Source organism: Pezoporus flaviventris, unplaced genomic scaffold, assembly GCF_033815535.1.
Source record: "Pezoporus flaviventris isolate CSIRO_AGI_PZ_B2104156 unplaced genomic scaffold, CSIRO_AGI_Pfla_v1 ptg000066l, whole genome shotgun sequence".
Lineage (NCBI taxonomy): Eukaryota > Metazoa > Chordata > Aves > Psittaciformes > Psittacidae > Pezoporus > Pezoporus flaviventris.
This window is the reverse complement of record NW_026892614.1, coordinates 1,650,189-1,672,694: the sequence shown is the minus strand read 5'-3', so window position 1 is coordinate 1,672,694 and position 22,506 is coordinate 1,650,189. Positions and strand designations below refer to the sequence as shown.

Genomic DNA, 22,506 nt, shown 5'->3' with positions numbered 1-22,506 from the left:
GCCCTTAGAAGTAATGCAAGGGTGCAAAACTAAGAACAAGCACATTGGAAACTGCCTCTAGGCAGTCATATGCCTCGAAGCATATCATAACTAGGTATGTTCAATATATCATTTTAGTTTGGCTTCTTGCCCATCAGAAGGAGGAAAAATGGGACAGAACATTCTACTTCTGTAAGCATGAACAAATGCACAAGGCTCTCCTCAGGAAAAGAAGAAAACTATTATTTTACACTCTCCCTTTATATAGATTTATATGTATACTAAATGTATTTATATATATTTATATAGATTGATGAGATCTTCCTGAGCCTTTTCTTCTCCAGGCTGAACAGACCCAGATTTCTCAGCCATTCCTCATAAGAAGACTGGTACACCCTCCACTCCCTTGATCACCTTAGTGACTCTTTGGTGGACTCTCTCCAGTGTGTTCCATGTCTCTCTTGTACTGGGGAGTGCAGAACTTGACACAGTACTCCAGGTGTGACTTCACCAGTAGAGGGGAAGGATCACCTTCCTTGATGGGCTGGCAATGCTTTGCCTAATGCAGCCCAGGATACCTTTAGCCACCTTTGCCGCAAGGGCACATTGTTGGCTCATGTTCAACTTGATATCCAGAAGAACCCAGGTCATTTTCTGTAAAGCTCTTTCCAGCATGTGCTGGTACATCAATTCATACACAGTCGTTTTATTTTAAGAGTTAAGGACCGCAAGAAAGTTGTGACACATGTTTTGCATATTAAGCAGGAATAATTTCATATTTGGCATGAAATCCTAGACACATTAATAAGGGTTAGCAGGGTCTGATAACAATGAGCAATAGGAAAGGAAACTGACTTCTGGGGTACTTACGGCCAAATAGATAAGCCAGACTAAAGACATGAGACAATAAAGAGGCTATATAAACTACAGCAACAAGTCCTGCCCCACAGGCACCCTACTGCAAACAAGAAGACATATTGCTCAGTGCCAGGTCTCTTTTGAAGAGGCTGAAGCTTCCCATGTTACTCAAAGCATTCCGTGGAGATCTGACACATAAGTCTAAGGGCAGTTTTAAGCTTCTCCCAGTGGTATGAGCAATACTGTTTCACAAACACTAAGTGCTTCTCCATAAGAAAGGAGATGTAATTGAACTATTTATTAAGCCTGAAATCAGAACCAGTGGCTTTCATTCTACTCTCAGGATAATCACCAGATACATAAAGGACAATCACAACTGGCTGCTTCATCCAAAAGCAATAACTGATGTATCCTTTCAGGACTCCTTGGCTTTATCCCCACTTCTGAATCTGAAGGAACATAGACTAATTTTGCTTCTTTCTCAAGTTATTTTATTGAAAATGTAAAGATGCAATGCACAGAAAAAACACTGAGAATTACAAATCTACCAAGTACTTTAGAGACCTTCTTACAAGGAATAAAGCTCCCACAGAAATCTCTTTTCACACTGGCACCCAGATCTTTTAATACAATTTGAAGAAATTGGAAAACTGTGCAGTAGTTATCTAATTATGGGTACATGTAACACTGGCAACTTAATCAATCACAATAGGTTGTACAGGATAATAAGGTTTAAAATTATAATTATCAAATCAAACTCTATACTGATAATCACCTTTGGGCTGATTTTAAACAAAGCCAGCAGCAGCAGAGCAAAACAAATAGGTTAAGTGGTATAAGAAGCTGTATGGGCATTTTTTCTGGATTTTAAAATCAAGAGAAGGCTTAAAGTAGCTCCTATGTTACTTTAAAAATAATAACTTAAAAAAAATCCGTGACATACAAACTACACACTCTCCTACTTGTCCTATTTTCTGCAGTTAACTGGGTTTTCTGGCTCCAGTTATAAAGCTACAGTAGTGTTCAGCTGTTCATAATAATCAGATTTTTAAATGCAACCAACACATATTTAATTGTTAATGTTTGTCTTTCCAGTAATAAAAAAATTGAGTTAAGACTCCCAGGCCAGATATGCATTACAAAGTTCTATGTGCATTATGTAGGTCAGCAGAACTTTGTAATATTGTCTTAGGATGACGTATAAATAAAGAGAATTCTCAGTACTGCTTCTGAAGGAATAAGTCTGTAGGTGGTCACAGCTAGATTGACAGAACAACCAGTCAACCCAGTGGCCATGGCCAGAAATTTCCTGCCCTGTTGGCATATTGCACTTTGACATCTGCTTGTATGTTACAAGCAGCAGAAGCTCTTTCACAGGCAGTCTGAATTTGTAAATACTTTATAGCTAGGTCAAAAGTAGCAGATTCAAACTAGGAATATATTAATCCTGGCTGACAGTTGTAATAACTCATCTCTTGAGTAAAATTGTGTGTCTAGTTGTTAAGCAACAAATACATATTTAATATAATAACAAATGCCATGATCTACTGCTTAGGGAAAAAAAGATAAATTTAAAGCCAACTGCCTTCCCTCTGCACCCCTGATGTGTGCTGACTGAACACAGGATACTGCCCATCAGAGAAAATATTTTCCTCACTAGAATATCTTGGCAGTTTAGAATTTGGGTAAGAAAAGGGAAACAGAAGCCAACTATGCAACTAATAGTTTTACCAATGAGCAGAACCTCCCTCCTCTCCCCTTACTTTTCATGTCTAGATATGAGCATATACACATAATAATTTATTAAATTTTTCTGTTTGAGTTCTCCAAAACTTTCATATTAACCTATATGTTTTTGAGACTGAAATATTTCACTTCTGTTCTCAGTCTTCACTTCCAAAAACAGCTGCTAAGAAAATCTTGCCATGCCACAATGCTCACTTTGGTAGCCAGAGGCACAACGTGGCAGTGCTGAAAAAAAATGAGAGAATACATTAGGTTAAATCATTTCATCAAGACAGCAGAAATATCAATGCCATCCTTAGGAGGGCTGCTATACACATGTCTATGCACAGAGAAATTGAAGTTCATCACTTCGGGGGGGGGGGCGGAATCCTTTGAGGATCAGAATACAAGTAAACACAGCCCGGAATACAAAACAGCAGCACTCTACTTGGGAGCGTATTTCTGACAGCCACTTAGCCACTTGGCACCTGGCACATTTGGTATGTCATTAGCTCAATATCTTCTCAGGGAAGGATGTTGGTAACTATCCACCCCTCCAGAGCAGCTCAAAGTCACCAGAAAAACATACACTTGTAGTACCCGACTCTCTTCACCCCCATCTCTAGTGTAATGACAGGCTTATTCTGATTGCTCACTTGGACTCAAACTCACTGGCATACCAACAGGGCTATGATGCAGGGCCAAATGAACAAGCCTGTCAGGCTGCCTTAGCCATTTGACAGTCTCTGCAGGACTACGCTAACCAGCAGGACGAAGGATAGCTGACCTTTCATTTCCCTCTCATCATTATCTGTGTTCGCAATATGAATTTCATGTTTGTCAGGACAAGAACTATGCCAGATGTAAAAAGAAATCTTTTAGCTGAGCCCTGGATTTCCTACTTCACTTCTGTGGGAATGGTTTGCGACCTTTTTTGTAGAAAGAAAAATAAGACAAGTGAACCACATTGTCTCAGTCTAACAGGCAACACCCTTGTGTCTTGCTAACCTGTGAAAGTTTTTCTGTCCTTTACTGACCTATGCAGAGAGTCGAGTTGGAAGGTGGTTGGGGCAAGAGGTGCAGGATGTGAGTCAGCAGCACCTGCATTAGCGAAGGATGGTGGGATTTCATAAATTCCACATTTATTAAAGAGGCTAACTACACAAGTCTAATTCTGGATCAGCTGAGTATATAGGAGTGAATCTGCAGTTAATACAACTGCTGTGCATAGCATTTCTTCACAGCTAACCTACACTAAGTGTTGCTGGTTCTCCAAGACACTCACTAATACCAGAAATTCCATAGTCTATTTTAACAATTGTAAAATCTGAGGCAGAAAGAGCTTGTTTCTAGTAGCACAAAGAGGTTACGGCCAATAGCCACCTACCACAAGACCAAAGTTGAAACTGAGGCAAAAAATAGGAAGTAGTCATTGAGGGAATATTACTTTCACTTCTAAAAGAATAAAACCCACAAGCTTCATGCTTGGTGTTGACAGAGGTAAATAATAAACCTAACCAAAAGCATACATGAATATTATCCCAAAATCTAGAGAGATCAATACAGATACACAAGATTCCTTCCCCCATATCTATCAGTTGGACTAGGACAAAAATCAAAATAAAAGCCTGGAAAGCAAGTGTTAGTCCCAGTGTTTACATTCCTACATAGATCAACTACAAATAGCACGGGACAATTTTTCCCCTTGCTGTCACAACCAACCATTTTATAAATGCAATGTGTTATCGCAAAAAAAAAAAAAAAACAGTATTTTGAAGTTTTCAGTCAACAATTAAGTCATAAAATACAATTCCTACCAAAGGGCAAACTTCTAAAAATTCCCACTCGGGGAAAAAAAAAAAAAAGAGTCCTGGCAAAATTGGATTTACATAATCCATTGGAGGGTTGTTTTTTGTTTTTGTTTTTTTTCCCCAGCAATAACAAGATTTAACCCAGAATGAGATGGTATTTTTATACTCCTACTGATCCAGCAGATAGAATGTTATCTTGTCAGTTTTCCAGTCTTCACAGAAAATGAGAATTCTTAAAGTTATAGTCAACTCTTCTTTTTAATTGCTTCAACGTATCAGTGTTCCTTTCTTTTTTTTTCTATGAGAATAAAGTTATTTAAATTTGCAAAAAATGACTTTAAATGATTCACCAGTAACTTAGTGTCAAAAAAAAAAAAAAAAAGTACCATATACAGGTCAAATGCACTGCCAATATCACATTTTATCCAAAGGATTATAAAACAAGATCAAGCTTGCTCTACAGAGGAAGTTTAGCTAATATTGTTGATTCTTCATTCACTCAGGCAACCTCTCAGTGTTTCATTCTATTCATGCAACAGCACTTCTCAATGCATAAATGAATTATAGAACCAAAATACTCTACTGTTTTCCATTCATTATGCTTAACTTTGGTTTGTCAGCAATTTGGACCTCCATTTAAGTTTACCTAATAGAGCCTTTTCTTACCTAATAGAGCCTCCAGCACATGCAAATTCACACAGGGCTGTCCCTACATCTAAGCTTGATATTTAAAGAATGCACGTAAATACATGCCTGAGTTTCATTTTGCATAGTTTTGCTACATAACTGGACAACAAACCAGACATCATTTGGCTCTATTAATTGGAAATACAGCACACCCAAAGGGCTTTTTACATGCATCTTGGTGTTGATTTCTTAATTAGACCATTTTGTCACAATTCTTTATTGTTTTTTAAGTATTTTTATTTTATTATTTTTTTGGGGGACATTCCCATTGCTAGATTTCAGCGTTCTTAGCTTTTTTAAAAATTTATTTATTTATTTATTTAGCAGCCTTGCTAGTTTTATTAGGTGGAAAAAGCACAGACTGGGATACATCATCTTGTACTGGACTTTGAAACCAGATTCCAATTAAAGTAATTAAGTACATACTATGAAGAAAGCCAAGGATTAGAGCTATTGATTAATTTACTGATTAGCCAGGAAAGCAGAAGAAGCTGTCTAGTAAGAACACCTGAAGATTACAGCACTAAACACAGACATACAAAATACTACCAAACACAGGGAAACGGAGAAGTGGTCTTCTGCAGAGGGAAGACCCTTGACTAAATACATCACTGTTCTGTGAAAAAAACTTTTGTGTGTCCTTCGAAGAACATGACTAAGCTTGAAAAGGGAATAGAAAGCATTCAACATCTTACATACATACTTTGACACTGGAAAATATTTGCTATTATAGTGCAATTCAGAGGAAGCTTCATCTGAAGTTTATTTAGGTGCTCAGAACTGAGAAATAACACAGAAATATCTCAAAACAAACTAGAACTGCTAAAGACAGTACTAGAGGCACAAACATATTTTCTTGCCAGAAAAGTCTCTTACTGTACATGCTTCCTAGTTGGCAAAAAGAATGAGCGTAGAGAATTCACATTTGTCGCAAATAGGAAGGCTTGTTATTCCAGTCTTCAGTGTTCATCTGTTTTCTTGTCTTTCGATTATAGTTTAACCAGACTAAATGATCCTTTAGAAAGGCATCTGTTAATTAACCCATACTGCGCAAGACAAATCATGCTCTTCAAGCACAATCTCATTTTATTAATCAGAATATCTCTCATCAGTCAGAGACAAGACAGGGGAGAAAGGTTTTTAAATGCAAAATTAGAAGATATATGCTCTAGCCTGGATTTAGCTTGTTATCTGAAGGCCATGCAATAAATCATGAATTTAGAGGAGATGTAAAGAACCATCTTTGTACTTGCTTGAATCTGAAAAAAATTTAATTGTGGCTAATATTTATGAGTCAGGAGGCCTCAGGACACAGTCCAGTGGAAACAGTTTGTGAGTCTACAGTTAAATTAATTCCACATTATTTTTGGAAATACAGAAGGTAAATAATTGTGCCAGCTATTCCCTGCTTAGAAAGCTGATTGAAATGAGACAAAGTATGAGCAGGATGAAACAGGATTCAGAAGAAGTAAGGATAAATATCTTGGGCAGTTCTACAGTGCTAGAATTAGATGTATTGAATATTCTTCTCTTCTTCCTCCCCATGGCCTCCCACCCCCAATTTAAACCAGGCATTAAATCTGCTGGCCATTTTAGTTCATATAGATGCAAATGCTGATCACTGCAATGAACTGTACCCTAGCTACAGCAAGTCTTTAGGGTTCTTCTACTTGGAGAAACAGTATTGCTGTAACATACTGTAAGAAGATTACCTGCGCAATCAGCACTGGCAACCATCACCATCAGCTCTTCATTCCCAACACACAAGCTTCACAAAATGTACTGATATCTTTTAATTTTGCATGGAAAATTACAGCCGAGTAATAAACCTAATTAAGAGGATATGATATTTCCCGAGATGCAAATGCACTCTTTGTGTGTGTGTTGATTTTGGTGGGGGGTTTTGGCTGGAGTGGAAAGGGTAGTGTTTAGGTTTGGGGCTTTTTGTCTGTGGTTTGGTTGTTGGTTATTTTGTTATTGTTGTTGGAGGAGGGGTTATTCCTTGACAAGGATAACAAGGACTGAGAGTTTTAAACTTAATGGAAAATAACCTGGGAAATAATCACCATTGACATGACCAGAGAATTATCTCCACAAACAAGCAGGTAGGGAACAAATGTACCACTCAACCCTCCCAGCTTCCACAGTATCAGAAAATTAATGGAAAAGCAGTCATTCCAGGAAAGGGTGTTGATTTAACAACAGAAAATGCCTGCCTGTAGAAGAAAACTGGAAAACCATCTGACTTAGTTCAATTATATCCTTCCACAAGAGAGAGCAGACTAACAAAATACAGCTTAAAATGTATCTAGTTTCTGGAATTTCCTCCTTCAGCCTATACTATGAACTGAATTTCTCCTTCAATTAGCCTGAAGTTCAGAGGAGAGTTCCAGAACTTCTATATCTTGAAACTGGACCTCATTACCCTTGAAAGTAATATAGGTTTTGGCATTAATTTTTATTTAGAGAAGATAAAGTTCTATTGAGGTAGCACATGGGTTGTGATAAGCCCCGGAAGTGCTGTAAGCTTAAAGAAAAAGTAATGACAGAGCGATCAGTTGGCACAATGGCCAAATCTTTTGAAGTCATTTGTTGGCATTCATGGCAAAGATGGCAGTTGACCTTTATATATTACCCACTTGAGCACCCTGTAAATCTAGTCATATTACAGACCTTGACAAGATTTCAACGTAAAAACACCTTTTTCAAGCATTTATTGCTCAGCTGATTTGAGAAGCCTGTAAACAGTCTTGGCCAAGTGTAGACTAAATCATTACTGCTTTAGTTTCAAGTAAACATATCTTAATGAAGAAATATGTTTCAATAATTGGATATTTTTAAAGTCAGCTTTAAGATGTCTTAGTCACCCACTGCCATTTATTCTGCCTCTCCTTTTCCATTTAATGACATAAAATGCTATCATAACAGCAGTAAATGCAAGGGGAATACTTTTTTTCCTTCATTACATCTCATCACTCCAGTCACACAGTTTTGGCAATTCAACAACAGAAGCACATAAATAAAAACAAAAGGGGAAGAACTTGAAGGAACAGCTAGATGCTGGAAATGTCTTTCCTGATGCCTTGCTATCATTTCTGCAAGGCACTGGTGAAAATTAGCGAGCACTAGTTCTACAATTCTGGTCATCTCCCTTCCAGAAATGGGAACAGAGACAAACAAGGGCTAGAAAAATAAGACAACCCTTATGGGTCAGTCAAAGTAATTTGTACTGCAAAAATAAAACCAGTGATTGCTTTTTTCTATACTATTATCAGAAACTACAACACAAGACCACAAACATGACAGGTTCTCTACCTATGCAATAGTTTTTATATAAATAGGTTCTCTACCTATGCAATAGTTTTTAAACAAAGCATTCATATGTAATATAAACAGGTTCTCTACCTATGCAATAGTTTTTAAACAAAGCATTCAGCATGGTAGTGTAGAGAAACTTCCCTGTCTAAACCAACATCCAGCTAAACACTGATTGGTCCAGTTTAATGTAAATATTTCTAGAACATGGTATTACAGGCAAGATCTTTTGATCCGAAATCCTTATTAAAATTATAATGCACTGGGGAGCATATTATTGTCCTACAGTGAAATCCTCTTAGTAAGATGAAGTTCTTCAGACAGAAGCTGTGAGAAAGAGTAAACAGTTCCACCTTTCTGTGGCACCATTCAAAGGCTTGCAGTTCTTCCTCAACAACTGGCACAATGCAGAGTAGGTGAAAGATAAATGCTAGAGAGTAAAACAAATTACTTGGAAAGACACAACTGTACTGATAAATAGAACACCAAAACTTTAGCAGCACCAGCTTGATTTATATTTTTTCTGGAAGACCTTTAACAAGAGCTTTAAATGTCTTTGAAAAAAGGCTCAAGTATCATAAAACACATGTCATTTCCTTTGCTGAGTACACTAGTGGTTCTACAAGTGGACATGTTGCCCTAACTGATTTTGGGAAGTCTCACCTTAAGGCCATGTTTAACAGAAGTACAAATTGTGATTTTGTAATGGTTATGTGCACTTATTACTTGCACAACGAGCCATTCTACTGAATGGTTTATAGATGGCTACAGTTACAAACATCACACAAGAGCTATCCCTTTGGATTAAGCAAATTTTGCATGAAAATATTCCAGCTAATAAAAGAAACAGAATGCTAATCAAGGACTGCATCAGAAATACTACATAACTGAGGGGGCAGGGGAATGAAGAAGGGCAGGTCTTTGCTCATTTTGTAAAAAGCAAGGCAAGTCTTACATTTATCCTTGCAGTTATCCATCATAAACCTCTATTTTACAAAAAAACGCATTTAAAAAATGGGCAGTTTGAGAAATTTTCTGATGAAAGATACTTAAGTCTTCACATTGTGTTCATGTGTGTTTGTGGAAACCTGCTGCCCTGTGCCCAGCTGGGATTTGGATAATATTTATTGATTTCATGGTCTGCAACAAATTCAGTGTTTTGCCTGTTTCCTCCATCCTTCTGGAAACTCCCCATTGCTCTCCCAAACTACCTCTACTGAAAGGAATGTCCCAGGTTGAGGCTTCAGTTTTCACACAGCAAATTCAAAAATAAGGATGCAAAAGGTTGTTCAGCCCAAATAAGGTTGGACCTATTCACATGGTCTTTTTTCCTTACCAAGGCAAGCTGAGGCCAAGCCAGCATTGCTCATGTGACTCTACAGAAATCTGTGATCAGGTCTTTGGAAATATTTATTATGTTTCTGTATCTTAAGTGTGTAATCATGAACTCTCTTGTGGCCACATCAGCAGCTTTAGTTCTTATAAATTAAATCAAGCATGCAATTGAGCCCTTGACAGAAAGCACTGAAGAATTTAAAGCCACTGTTTGATCAGAAATCAAGCAGTTGTAAGGTGCTACACAGTGAATTTTGAGGTGCAGTATTTTTTGCAAATTGAATCATTATATCTGAATTAAGTTTCTCCTCATTTCTAACCCTTGCTGTCCTGCTGATAACCTCTTTCCCATAACAGCTAGCTAACAGCATACTTTATTAGTGACTTCCCAGCACAGATGTGTGAAAAAGAAGACTAAAGGTAAACTACTGTAATTAGAGAATGAATTAATTCTGCAATAAACTCTCAAGTTTTGGAATAGTTTCTATTTTAGGATGAAATGTGAAGTCAAGTGAGACTTAGGTGGTAAGAGCCCATAAAAAAAGAGAAAAAAAAAGAAAAAAAGTAAATGAACAGAGCTGCACTTCCATTCTGCAGTAAAAATAGGTGTTACTGTTTCCTCTGGAAAAAAGTGATAATTTGTAGGGATATTAACCTCTTGGAGGCATGTCAATATTTTTACAGCATTCACTGTTTAAGATTTGCTTATACATGATGTATAGCATGGGCAGTTAATTTTCCTATAAGTCATAATTCATAGGACAAACAATGTGAGGGCTATTAACGGAAAGAGATCAACAAGGTTATTTCCTTTTTGTGGTTTTCTGCAGAATTAAATAAGTGAAACTCATAATTCAGCAAATTAGTTAACTGGAACTATTTTGTCATTGCAGGATTATATGCTAAAGCTTACCTATTTGTGATATGTACAGATTCTATATTTGAATGAACTAATGGTGCTTAACTTTATTTCTCCTTTCCTATTATATGTGGCGGATTTAAATACTAGCAGTTTTGAAGAGGCAGCTGACTTCTTTACAGCAGATCGTGACTACAGAATTTAACAGTTGATACGGATTCCCCCTCCCCATCAATTTCAGGACTAAATTCCAGTTTAATGAACTAGTTAATAAACTATTTTGATGAAAAGCATATTCAGTGCTTTACCAGCATTCCCTTGCTCTTGTGATTAATGCAATTATAGAACTGTTTCCTTTTCACTTTCCCAAGTTTCACATAGACATGTTTTGAAGACAAATTAACTAAAGGTTACTGCTGCATGAGAACCGCAGCTGTTCAGCAGATGCTGAGTGTCCCAATTTTTCTTTGGCCGTTTTTATTTCTCATTTTGAAATACAACCTATCAGACTATTTCATAACTTTCATTTATACAGCTTAATTTTGAGGGCTTCTGAGTAAACATGCTTGTAACACACTTTTCCTTGGATGGAAGCGGGGAAAGTATTTCAAGAGCTTTCCTGTTACATCAGTTGAAAATAAGACGTTTGAATAATCTGTAATAGCAGATTAGGTTTCCTTCCTATCTGACTACATGCATGGTGACTAATGTAGCCAACTCCCCTTTACAAGGGCTTTGGAAATGCTGTTTTCCCCCTTTTAGAGATAAGAAAGTGGAAGCAGAAGAGTCAAGAGTTTAATCAAGCTCTCACACCAGTTGGTGAACTATGTTAGGCAGGGTTAGAACCAGACAGTGTTTACATGAGACTATTGCAACAGAGTTGGTACCAATTGCATAAGCAGATGCTAACCCATGCAGCAGTGAGTTTCCAAAATAATGTATTTCGGTTTTGTTGAAATTGATTTAAGTAGATTTAAAGCAAAACAATCCTAGTGTCAACCAAAACAGTTTACTGAGATTCATTAACTAGATGGGGAGGGGTTGGACCATACCTTTGAAGTGTTGCAATTCCCCACCCTCCCCCATTTAAACAAGGCCTCAAGCACCAGAATTAGCAATCCAGCAATCTAATTAACCTTCAGATTTTCACTCACTCATAAAAGGGTATAAATTGGAATATTTAGACAGAAACACCTTGATACAACACACAAGCAGTAAAAGAGGAAGCCGAGTTTCATTTTAAACTTCCCCCTACCCTCACGCTTTCAGTATATAAGAATAGTTAATTAGGACAAGTCAAAACACAGGTAATCCAAGCTTGAAAACTTTGCTTACAGAGAGCTGAAGAGGCTTCTCAAATCAGTGAATGAATTGCAGCAGTAACATTGCATTAAGCAGCACATTATGCTCTCTTCCATTTATAACCATGCATAAAAACACGCTTCAGAATAAGAAATATACAAAAAGTCACTTTGCTGAAACAGCCTAAGAACTATTTGGGTTTGCTTCTTAGTAGTTATGACCAAAATGTTATAGGCTCCTAAACATTTAGCACAAGTCAAGTTAAGGCAAAGAGTAATTTACAGCACTGACATGTGGCAGGTAATTAACAGACTCCTCTGTCACTTCTTAACGATCCCACCCCTGAGGATGTATGAAAGTCAAACCACTCTGTTATCTTCTTGCTATTGTATTAAAGGGAATAGGCTTTTGGGTTCATCAGCATTTTTGCATTTCACCCCCAAATTTCAATACAAAATGTTATTGCTTCTCTGAAAACATACTAGAAGTTGCTGACAAAGTGGGCTGGTAGCACAAGTGAAAAAAAGAGGGGGAAAAAAAGAGGGAAAAAAGTGAGCAGGTGCTGCTAAAACAACACCACCAAATTAATGAAACAAAACTGAAAGTGATCAGACTTGGGTGGAGCAGTAGACTTTTCAACTACAGAGCAGGAGCAAGACAGAGTCACATTGTTGGCTATGAACTTTGGGATAGAAGCTTTACTAACTCACTCTGTTAAGCCAAACAAACAAAAAGTTTGTGGGGTCAACCAAAAACTTTACATAACCTCAATCTAGTCTCTCTCCCTTCATTTGTCCATCAGACAGCAGGAGGAGGAGGCAAGGCAAGGGAGGCTTCCAATGTCAACATGGACAGGATGCTTTGTATTAATGGCAAGGTGATTAGTTCATGTTAAGAGGAGCAACAAGGGGAAAAAAATTTGACACAGAAACACTATTTGCTTCAAGATTTTTTACTATGCATTATTAGCTTTATCCAGGGCTTAACCTGAAACAAATTATTTTGTGTTACTATAAATACCTGCAACACTATATTAGCTCAAGACTGATCCTTGAGAAGGATTGGGAAAGGAGAGAAGGCTGCTCTGGACAAATATTTTCAAATAAATAACAGAATAATTTGCCTAGTTTATCTTGTTTCTTCTACAGGGTGAGGGAATTAAACTGGCAATAGCATCGGTCTGCTGGTAAGAACTGCCTACGCATTAGATTATTTGTTAAACACTGTTGTGTCAGCATACACACAACTCCCATTTTTACAGGGATTGTATAACATTAAAAACTAAATACACACAACATGCTACACTGGAATATGATCTTCTGCTATTTTATAATGCTCTGTGGCATATTACAAAGTACACAGAAGAGGCTTTCTTCCCAAGAGAGCTTCTAATCAATAAATTTGACAAAAAGCAGAGCAGATACTGCTTCAATAATTCTTCTTTTCAGTCCCGTATCACATTTAGTTCCTGGGCAAAATCTGATGGCAAACAAGTCATTGCATATGTCCTGTAGACAGTGTTTTGAATAACTGAAAAAGCAAGTTTAGTAAACTGAAAATCCTGTCAACTTTAAGATTACCAAACAGTGTGCACTTTCAGATTCATGTTTCCCATATATTTGCAGGCCACTCCTAAACATTTAGCACAAGTCAAGTTAAGGCAAAGAGTAATTTACAGCACTGACAGGTGGCAGGTAATTAACAGACTCCTCTGTCACTTCTTAACGATCCCACCCCTGAGGATGTATGAAAGTCAAACCACTCTGTTATCTTCTTGCTATTGTATTAAAGGGAAGAGGGATCAGATGGCAGGAACACTATAGCTGCTGTCTTCTGTTTGTTACACTCTTCTCCTTCCTAGCCTGGATTTCCTGCAACTGACATTTCTAACCATTCAGCAGGCACCTATTACCTTCTTAGAAGCTGAGACGGAGGAAGCACTTGCACACTGCTAAGTACAGAACCCGCAAGATTAAAAACTGCTCAGCACAGTCACCAAACCCACAGAAAAGCTGCAGTTACCTTAAAGAAGTGAGATGCTTTCCTTAAGATGCACAAAACTCAGCTGAAAGCACCTAGTCAATGCCTAGTGTGAAACCACTGTATTGAAAGTGTTTCTCTACCAGCAAACAACATGCAGCCAGCTGTGGGGACATTTGTCCAAATAACCTACTGTCCTAATTGTAGCAGAGATGAGTAAGCATTCTTAAAACACATGAAAATAAAGCCAAGGCATGCTCAGAGTGTGAACTATATTTTGCTGTTTTTAAACATCAATAAAGACATCTATGCTCATTTCATTAATCAAGTTGACAGCTTTACGACCCTGCAGAGACTATGTAGCACTTCATAAAAAGCAGTTATACTACAGTCACAATCCAGCTATGATACTACCTTGAAAATCTAGTATTACTATAACAAATCATGTAGAGACACAATAACGGTAGCAGAAAACCCAGTAGCTACAACAGAAGCAACTTCAAAGTTTTTCATTCTTCCTCTCCCTTCTCTTGCCTTCTTCTAAAACCCCCCAAAATTCGACTCTGAAAAATGCAAGTATTATTTTAAGAGGGCAAATTATTAGTGACAGGTAAAAAACTTTCAGAGTGCACTGACAGCTGTAAGAAAGAGTAATTTTTCTAAGCATGAATTCCAGTGCCCTTCAAAAACCCTCATGCCAACAAGGCAAGCATTGATTACAGAACCACCCTGTCATTCTGCAGTCACATACACACCACAGCCTGAATGGGAGAATTCTAATTCAACCGGCAAGTTATCATAGTTTAACTATTTAGCTTGATTCCAATATATCTGCATTACAGACTGTGAAGTGGGTTAGCAGCAGCTGTAACAGCTGAGCATGCAGTAGGTTGAGGGTTCCAGTCAGACTGATGCAAGAAAAACCAAAGGAGAAGTCAGTGCCACCAGTGAGCTTGATTAGACCCCTTCTTTTTTTAATACAGCTGCTTGGCTCCAAACACCTCTCCTGCTTCTTCGGTGCCTGGAAGAGGCTCATCAGCCTCATTTCCCTAATAGGCCAGATCAAAATACTTACAGCTGTTGTTTCTCTAATGACAGATCATATATGACTCTTAAGCAACTTTCCTCCAAAGCTCTTCTGCTCCTTTCAGTGGGCTGGGAGTAAAAAAGAGCAGCAATATGAGCACTTCTGTAGGCTACACAAATGCAGATAACATTTGGAGGTAACATACAGAAGTCATCACTGATGAATTTGGTATTATAGCCAAGCCACTAAGAATACTGTACCGTATCTATGTTTTCTATCTCAGGACCTTCACAATCATTTACAGAATTGTCTTCAAGTTCCATTAGCCATCACCCATTCGCTGTAATTACCTGACAATCTCATTACTTAATACTTTAATATTGTTAAATAACTGTCATCTTTGTTGCTAAGAAGGATCAGAGTTCAGAGACCTGTGATAGGTCCAACTGGGACTTTTTTGCACCTGTTGCAACCTCAGAGACACACAGGTCTGGGTTTTGTTTCTCAGTAGTTGGAACCTACTTACACAATATTTGTAAGATGCCAGCACAGAACAAGGTCAATTTAGTATTTGCCAGTTTGCTCAATCACGGTCCATGTCTTTCACTTTCACTAAGGCAGAAATATAGTCCTATAGATGGGCTAATCTATAGCTATTGATCCCAAAACAGGGGTTAACAAGACAGGTCCATCACAAGAAAAACTACAGATAGACCTATTGTAAGAAAAGGAACTTGATTTCAGATTCAGAGGCTATCATATACAACCTATTATTAGTTTCTAATTCCCTTCTCATCATCTTAAAACAGTGTACAAGGCATGAGTGTAAAACATTTCAGCAGCTACTTTGCACCTAATGGTGCCTTCGATCCACTGGAGTTCACACAACACAATGGGAAAAAAAAAAATTATAACTTCCTTACTGATTTGACTGTAAATAGAGCTGCTAGGGCAAGGTATGCCTAGGAGGCATCTCTCCTGCCTACAATTAAAACGTTGGTAAGTACATAACAAACACAGCAATATCTAAGAACACTAACATAAAGACATAATAACATGGGTGGACACAAAAAACTGCCAGTCTGAAGTTCCCTGCTAAAGAACTTGGTGTTTTAAAGAAAAAATCTAGTAACTAGAACCAGCAGTGCTGTTGAGGAACCTGAACCAGAATGAGGCCAAAAAATAAAGGAAGATGAAGTTTTATGCCTTCAAGCCTAAGCCATCCCTTCAATAAACAGAGCTACTAAAACTGCATACCACAATTTAAGGGCTCAATCGGCATCTAAGCATGCTTCTCTTGAGAATGTCTGTAGCAACATGGAAAGCTTCAAGTGGGGTTTTAATTTAGATGAAGAGTGCAACTCTTCCAGTTGTCCCATGACCATGTTTTGTTTCATACTACAGAGAGGCTTAGAGCTTATGAGTGGAACTGATTTTGGACTAAATAAAACTTTAGAAGAAATTTAATTACTTGCTCATAGGCATTCAATCCATAGGAGTCAAATCCAAGAGTCAAATAAAATCCCTGCAAATACAGGCACTGTGATCAGCAGGTCTACAGCACCAAAGCACAAACGTATTCTCACATGCTCATCTGCTAATCAGACTACCATATGTCACTTACAGTCCAGCCTGTTTCTGCTTCTATGTTACTATGTTGACATCTACGTGGAGTACTGGCGTGAAATGTGATTGCTCTGAAGGTCAACGGCATTCAGAGAAAAGCAAAAAATAAATTGTGTTTAATTAGTATTAATAGCAAAACAACAATTTGTTTTTTTTTAAGAAGGAAATCTGCACAAAGTCATCGTTGCACTGTACCTGCAATAGAAGATATCTTGCAATAACCATAAACACACTATGAACCTTAGCAGGAGTTCCAAGACCTTTCAGGACAACAAGCTGTTGATAACCTGAAAATCTTCTTGCATGCCATCACCTCTAAAGCAGAACTTGCCAGAAAACATGCCTAGTAGCAGAAGGTAACATTTCAGGTAATACAAATCACAGAATCATAGAATGGTTAGGGTTGGAAAGGACCTTTAGATCATCTAGTTCCAACCCCCCTGCCATGGGCAGGGACAAAAATCTTCTGTCCTAAAGTAACAAGACAACGTATTACAAGCACTCAAGGATTAAGTACATTGCAGGAGAAAGGAAAAGCCCATAGGCTTTCTTTTGCAGGAAAACTTCTGATCGACTACTATTGCTCCATCAGCAGAGAAAGTTGCACTGTATGCATTATCAGCTTTGTTTAACTATGTTCCAAGAAAGTTCAAACAATTTAATGGTTAAACAGGAAGAAAAAAAAAACAAACCACAAAAAAAAACCCTACACACAGAAAAGAATGCCTGCTTACATTTGAGTTTGCATGTAGAAGCATACAGGCAAAAGCTGTGGTGTAACATAGCTGTTAACTGCCTGTTCTCAGTTTTCTTCTCCTAATGCTGCAGTGGCAATATCCGTAAAACAGTCTGAGATGCCACAGAGAACTGTGGACAGTGGTCCTACATTTTTCATCTCGGTTCATCCCTTCTGAACTTTGTAGGTGCATAATTAAAGATATCTGTTTGACAAATCTAGTGATAAGTACTTCTCAGGCATAAGCCTTAATTTGCACCTCAAAGATTTATACAAGATGTATTGGATGTAGTTGTTAACAGCTCTGCAGTCAAACATTTTCCATTGTCAGCCACTTGTCCACGTCTGATAGCTGCTCAGCTTTACTGCATTAAGCCCATACAAAAGTCTTAGTCTTGAAAGACACAGCTCATCTGGCATTCCAACAAAGGAATACCCTCGACAGAAAGGATCAGGAAGTTAAAGACCAAACAAACAAAGCCTAGTACTTTAGAATCTCCTGAAGAACATGTGGAAAGGGAAAGATTTGTTCATATTAACTTTACATTGAAAAAAAAATAATCATGCTACAAAGCATAAGTCATATTTTTTTTTAATTAAATATTGAACTAACAAAAATAATTTAAAACCTAGCTCAGGTTTTTAAGAAAACTATAGTTTGCAGACTCTCCTAAGAGTATTGCACATAGATTCAAACCTTGAAGTAGCAAGTAGTAAAGCATTATGGGGAAAAAGTGCTCAGAATCAGAGAATATTTTTGAAGTTTCATAATATAACTGACAAATTCCAAGAACAAACAATTCTAGAAGAAAACTTTGGCATCCTCATACACAAACCAAAATCCTGTAAATGCACCTGTTGATATTTGTGAGTAGAGAAGACATCCTGACGTAAAAAAAAAAAGGGAAAAATTATTATTAAGCTACTTGACTGTTACTTCCTTTAGCATAAACGTCATGTGTGCCATGTATATCCCAGGAGAAGCTTTCCTTAAAAGTCTTCTAAATGTTTGTTCACAGCACTGGGCTTTAAATCTAAACATTTAGGTTTCTAAAGTTCTCTCTGAGGCCTGTTTAGAGTCTTGTATGCTTTCAAATAAAGACCTCAGTGTTTTGTTCTCATACCCAGTATGTTTGTCTGTGTCTCCCAAATGGAGCTAACAACTTCTCTTTTAGTTTCATTGCTCTGTTTTAAAGTAGCCATTTTCACTCATCTTCAGATTCTTCATTTTCTTTTCATCACTCCTGATGCTTATCAATAGGAAGTATTTGAGATTTTGATGACTCTGGTGGGCTAGTAAAAGGGATTTCCAAGTAAATAAGATGTAGCCCAGTGTTGGCTAACCTTTGCTCATGTGAACAGTAATGTGAAGGTCAAGAGGGCTCCTCCCTGCATGAATAGCTCCTTTATCATTAAACTGATGTTTCACAATCAGGATGGAGTAATAAAGAGTAAAAGTAAGGAACTGGAGAAGAGTGAAATGACTGAACTGCCTTAATATTTGCTTTACTCTCCAAACCTCATTCGTACAACAGGGCTGGCAAAGGTGTCATTACTGTGGATCTTCGCCTTCTCCCCCTCTTCCTAAAGAGTCCTAGGGCTTTGGCCCACAGCAGCAAGAGGCAAGGACAAGCTATAAATTTTTATCAAGACAGAGATATTACACTACTTTTAAGGGTCCACAATGCCAATATATATTGCAGTTACATTACTATTAAAAACACTTATTTTTGTAGATATTCCAGTGTCATAAGATACCTTGTTCCAAGGTAATTGTACTTATTGAGATTACATAGTTCCTTGTCCCAAGACATGGTTGTGGCTGAGTGCCTTTGGAGGCCTGCATAAATGGTCATGTGAAGCACATTAATTGAGAATCTGTGCTGATAACCTACTTATCTTTTTAAGTGGTTAAGATGACACTACAGATCTTTGTAGCCATTCCACACAGAGTTTCCACTGCACTTACAGCTAACATTAGGCTCAGATGAATACACAAGCTAACCTGGATAGGGAACAATGGCAAAAGAGAGATCAGTCTCTGAATAACTCAATCCTTGTCACCTTTCAGGCCGCTTCTGGAAACAGAATTGTTATTGCTAACACAACAGTTCTTAGCATCCTTGCATTCTACCAACAACCATTTTAAGTTTTATAGTTGGTGATATTTGTAGATCTTTGTCCAGTGTGTTTTAAATGGGGATATTAAAAAGTATCAGTAAAGTAATAGCAAAGGTCAATGTGGCTCTGAAAAGACATGTGTCAGTGAGGATCTCAAGCAGACTGGGAGAAAAAGTTCTAAAATAAAGACTAAATGTAATTTAAAAATAAATAAACGTAAAGAGACAAGAGCAGAGAAATTAGTCAAATAATTTAAAAACTTATTCTTAAGTTCGAGTAGTCCATGGAAGAGGCTAAAGAAAGAGGTTCACAAGAACAAAACAGAGGTGGGGATGGGGATGCACATTTTCAAATCTACAACATTCTAGATATATTTGGAGGTTTAATATGAGACCAGGATCATTGGGACTTGCCAAAAGAGAACATATGTTAGCAATGTGCTGAAGATTCAGCAGAACCTGACAGAAGCAACATAGATAGTGGTTGAGGATGGACAAAGACTTTTTCTGATATACTTTATAGTTCTCTCAGGATAAAATCCTGATGTCCTTACATGATTTCCCCCATCCCAGCTAGCTTCAGCTGGGCTAGATTTCACCTTGCCATCCTCCTCTACAAGAAATGCCACTCGCCTTTCTTTCAATCACTTCTCATATAGAAGTTGAATAAGAACAGGAACAAAACTACAAGTCTGGAAGAAAACAGACAGTGAAGTTTTCAGAAAAATCTTTCTGCCACTTCAGGATTAATTGTGATAAAGATCACAGGAAAACAAAACAACTAATGATACTCTCATACCAGTATGAATTTCATCCTAATTTCAGCCAGAATCTAGATTTACATTTTGTCTGCAGCAAGTTAAACATGCCAGGCTTAACACACATCCCAGTCCAAATACGGGTCTTTTCTTAAGGATATGAGAACAGGTTTGGGATACAACCTAGAATAAGATTTCAGCAAGATTCCAGGAAAATCCTGCTCAAAAAAAAACCCAGCATGTTTCATTTTCCAACATCGCTTTATAATCTCAAGCTTCTATCTAGCCGTTCTACTTTATACCACGAAAACACATTTAATAGGGTACTAAGATGGTAACAGGAAGAACAATGCCACCAGAAAGCTCTGCTATCTGGAGCAGACAGAAAGCAGCCACCAAATGAAGAAAGAGAATTTAAACCATAAACTTTTAGGATCAAGAACTCTTCTACGCTTTCACAGTATTGATTACACCAATACAACTAATGAGCCATTTCCTCAGTCTTCTGTATTTTGGCATTTTTGTAAACTTAGTGACTTTAAATATAAAATAATAATTTAAAAGAAATCCCAGAAGATATAGTCAATATAAACATCTCTGGAGTAAAGTCCCAAATTACTCATTCTCATCACTGGAGCCCTACATATCTGGGCAAACTGTTTTTTTTATGGCTCACCATTTCTTGTCACCACATTTTGATGGATGCCACATCCATAAGAAGGCACTAACCAAGTTTGTACTGCTCTATGATTTAATACACGCTATTGATTAATGATTAGTTTTGAAGAAGTATTCTGCCAGATGAGCAAGATAGGACGATTATCAACTCCTTATAGCTTGGAAGGAAGTAATTGTCCTGGAATCAGAATAACCGCACGAGAGTTGTGAGCATCCCTCCACGCAAGCCGATAACCCCAACTGACCTCGGGACCCGCACCCAACCCCCAGACACGTTTTCAGCATTTAATACGAAAATAAAGTAAAAAAGGAGAAGGGGAAGGACATCAGACCAAACAGAACAGGATCAAGACTGGCTTCATCTCGTAACACAAGACCCATTGAGGCAGAAGAAACCACCCCATGTGCTAAAACAAGAGCTGCATTCACGGCTACTAGAGGCGTTGCGGGAGCATGCTGCGTGCGTGAGCCCGCTCCTCCAGCCTCAGGACCAGCCAGCAAAAACTGAAATCAACCCCGACCGCCTTCACCACTTCTCGGGGGAAGAGGAGGAAACGCGGACCTATTTAATCACTCTACCATTAAGCAGTTAGGCATAATTAAGAGGTTTCCCCGCGCTCCCGCTAGAGGGGCAGCTTTTAGGCACCGAGCTTTGTGGGGACGCAGCTACGGTGGGGTGCTCCCGGGGAGCCGTCCGGCTCCGCCGCCCGCAGCTCCCCTCCGCCGCCCCAAGGTGCAGTATTTTCCGCTCCGAGGCGCCCGGCAGCACCTGCTGCTGCCGCCCTGCACCCCCGGCGCCCGCTGTACCTGCAGGATCTTGTCCAGCCCCTCCTGGCCCAGGCAAGGGAACTGCTTAAGCAGCTCCGTCTTCTGCCGCTTGTAGTCGTCGGTAGCCGAGCGCCAGTGCGGCTCTTCCAGCACCTCGAAGATCGCCGCCCCGATGGACAGGTAGAAGATGATGGCCGAGGTCAGTAAGGGGCCCCTGTCCACCATGGTGCCGGCGGGAGGACGGGCTGGGGCGGCTGCCCCGCGCTGCGGCTGTAGGTGCCTGAAGCCGCCCTGTCCTTCCCCTGACAGTTCTGGCTTCCCTCGCCGTCCGCCGTGCTGCCTCTCCCAGCCTCTGCCGCGTTCCCTTAGTCTTCCACACTCCCCTCCCACTCTCCCTCCTCCTCCCTTCTTTCTTTCCTCCCTCCTCCGCTCCCCCTGGTCTTCTCCCCTCCCTCCTCAGCACCAATTTGAATTTGGTGCTCTCCCGCTTCCTCCCCCTACCCGCCCGCGCATGCGAGGCTGCCGCCAGGGGAAAGGCCGGCGGGGCGCCCCTTCACCCGCCAAAGGTTGGCCCCGCCTCACGGCTGCGGTGAGCGGCGGTTGGGTCCGGCCACCACCATCGCTCTCCCGCGGGGGTCCGCCTGAAGGGGGGGGAGCGGAGTCGCGACCTCCGCTCTTCTCGCCCTGCCGTGGGGAAGAGTGTGTGGCGGCCGCTGAGCTGAGCCCGACCCCGGCGCCTTCCCCTGAGCGGGTGGTCCCTGTGCACGGAGCCGCGCTTCGCGCTCCGTGTTTTGCCTTAAGGGAGAAGGGTTGACGTCCCTCCGTTCCCTCGTGCTGCCAGGTTCAGTGGAATTTATCGTTTTCGAAGCTGGAACGCTGTGAAAGGAGAGCAGTGGCAAAGCAGAGGGGGGAAGGCAAGCAAGAGCTCTGAGGAGAAGAAGG

General features: G+C 39.3%; 1 protein-coding gene across 1 annotated transcript in view; it reads right to left on the bottom strand.

The window, feature by feature from the left end:
* KCNK5 (potassium two pore domain channel subfamily K member 5) overlaps nt 1–21,976 on the bottom strand; it is a 33,110-nt gene extending 11,134 nt beyond the window's left edge. The window contains exon 1 of the mRNA XM_061470907.1: nt 21,604–21,976. Coding sequence (XP_061326891.1) covers nt 21,604–21,789 — 186 coding nt within the window. The 5' untranslated portion in view covers nt 21,790–21,976. The remainder of the gene's footprint in view (nt 1–21,603) is intronic.
* Between the last annotated feature and the right edge of the window lie 530 nt (nt 21,977–22,506).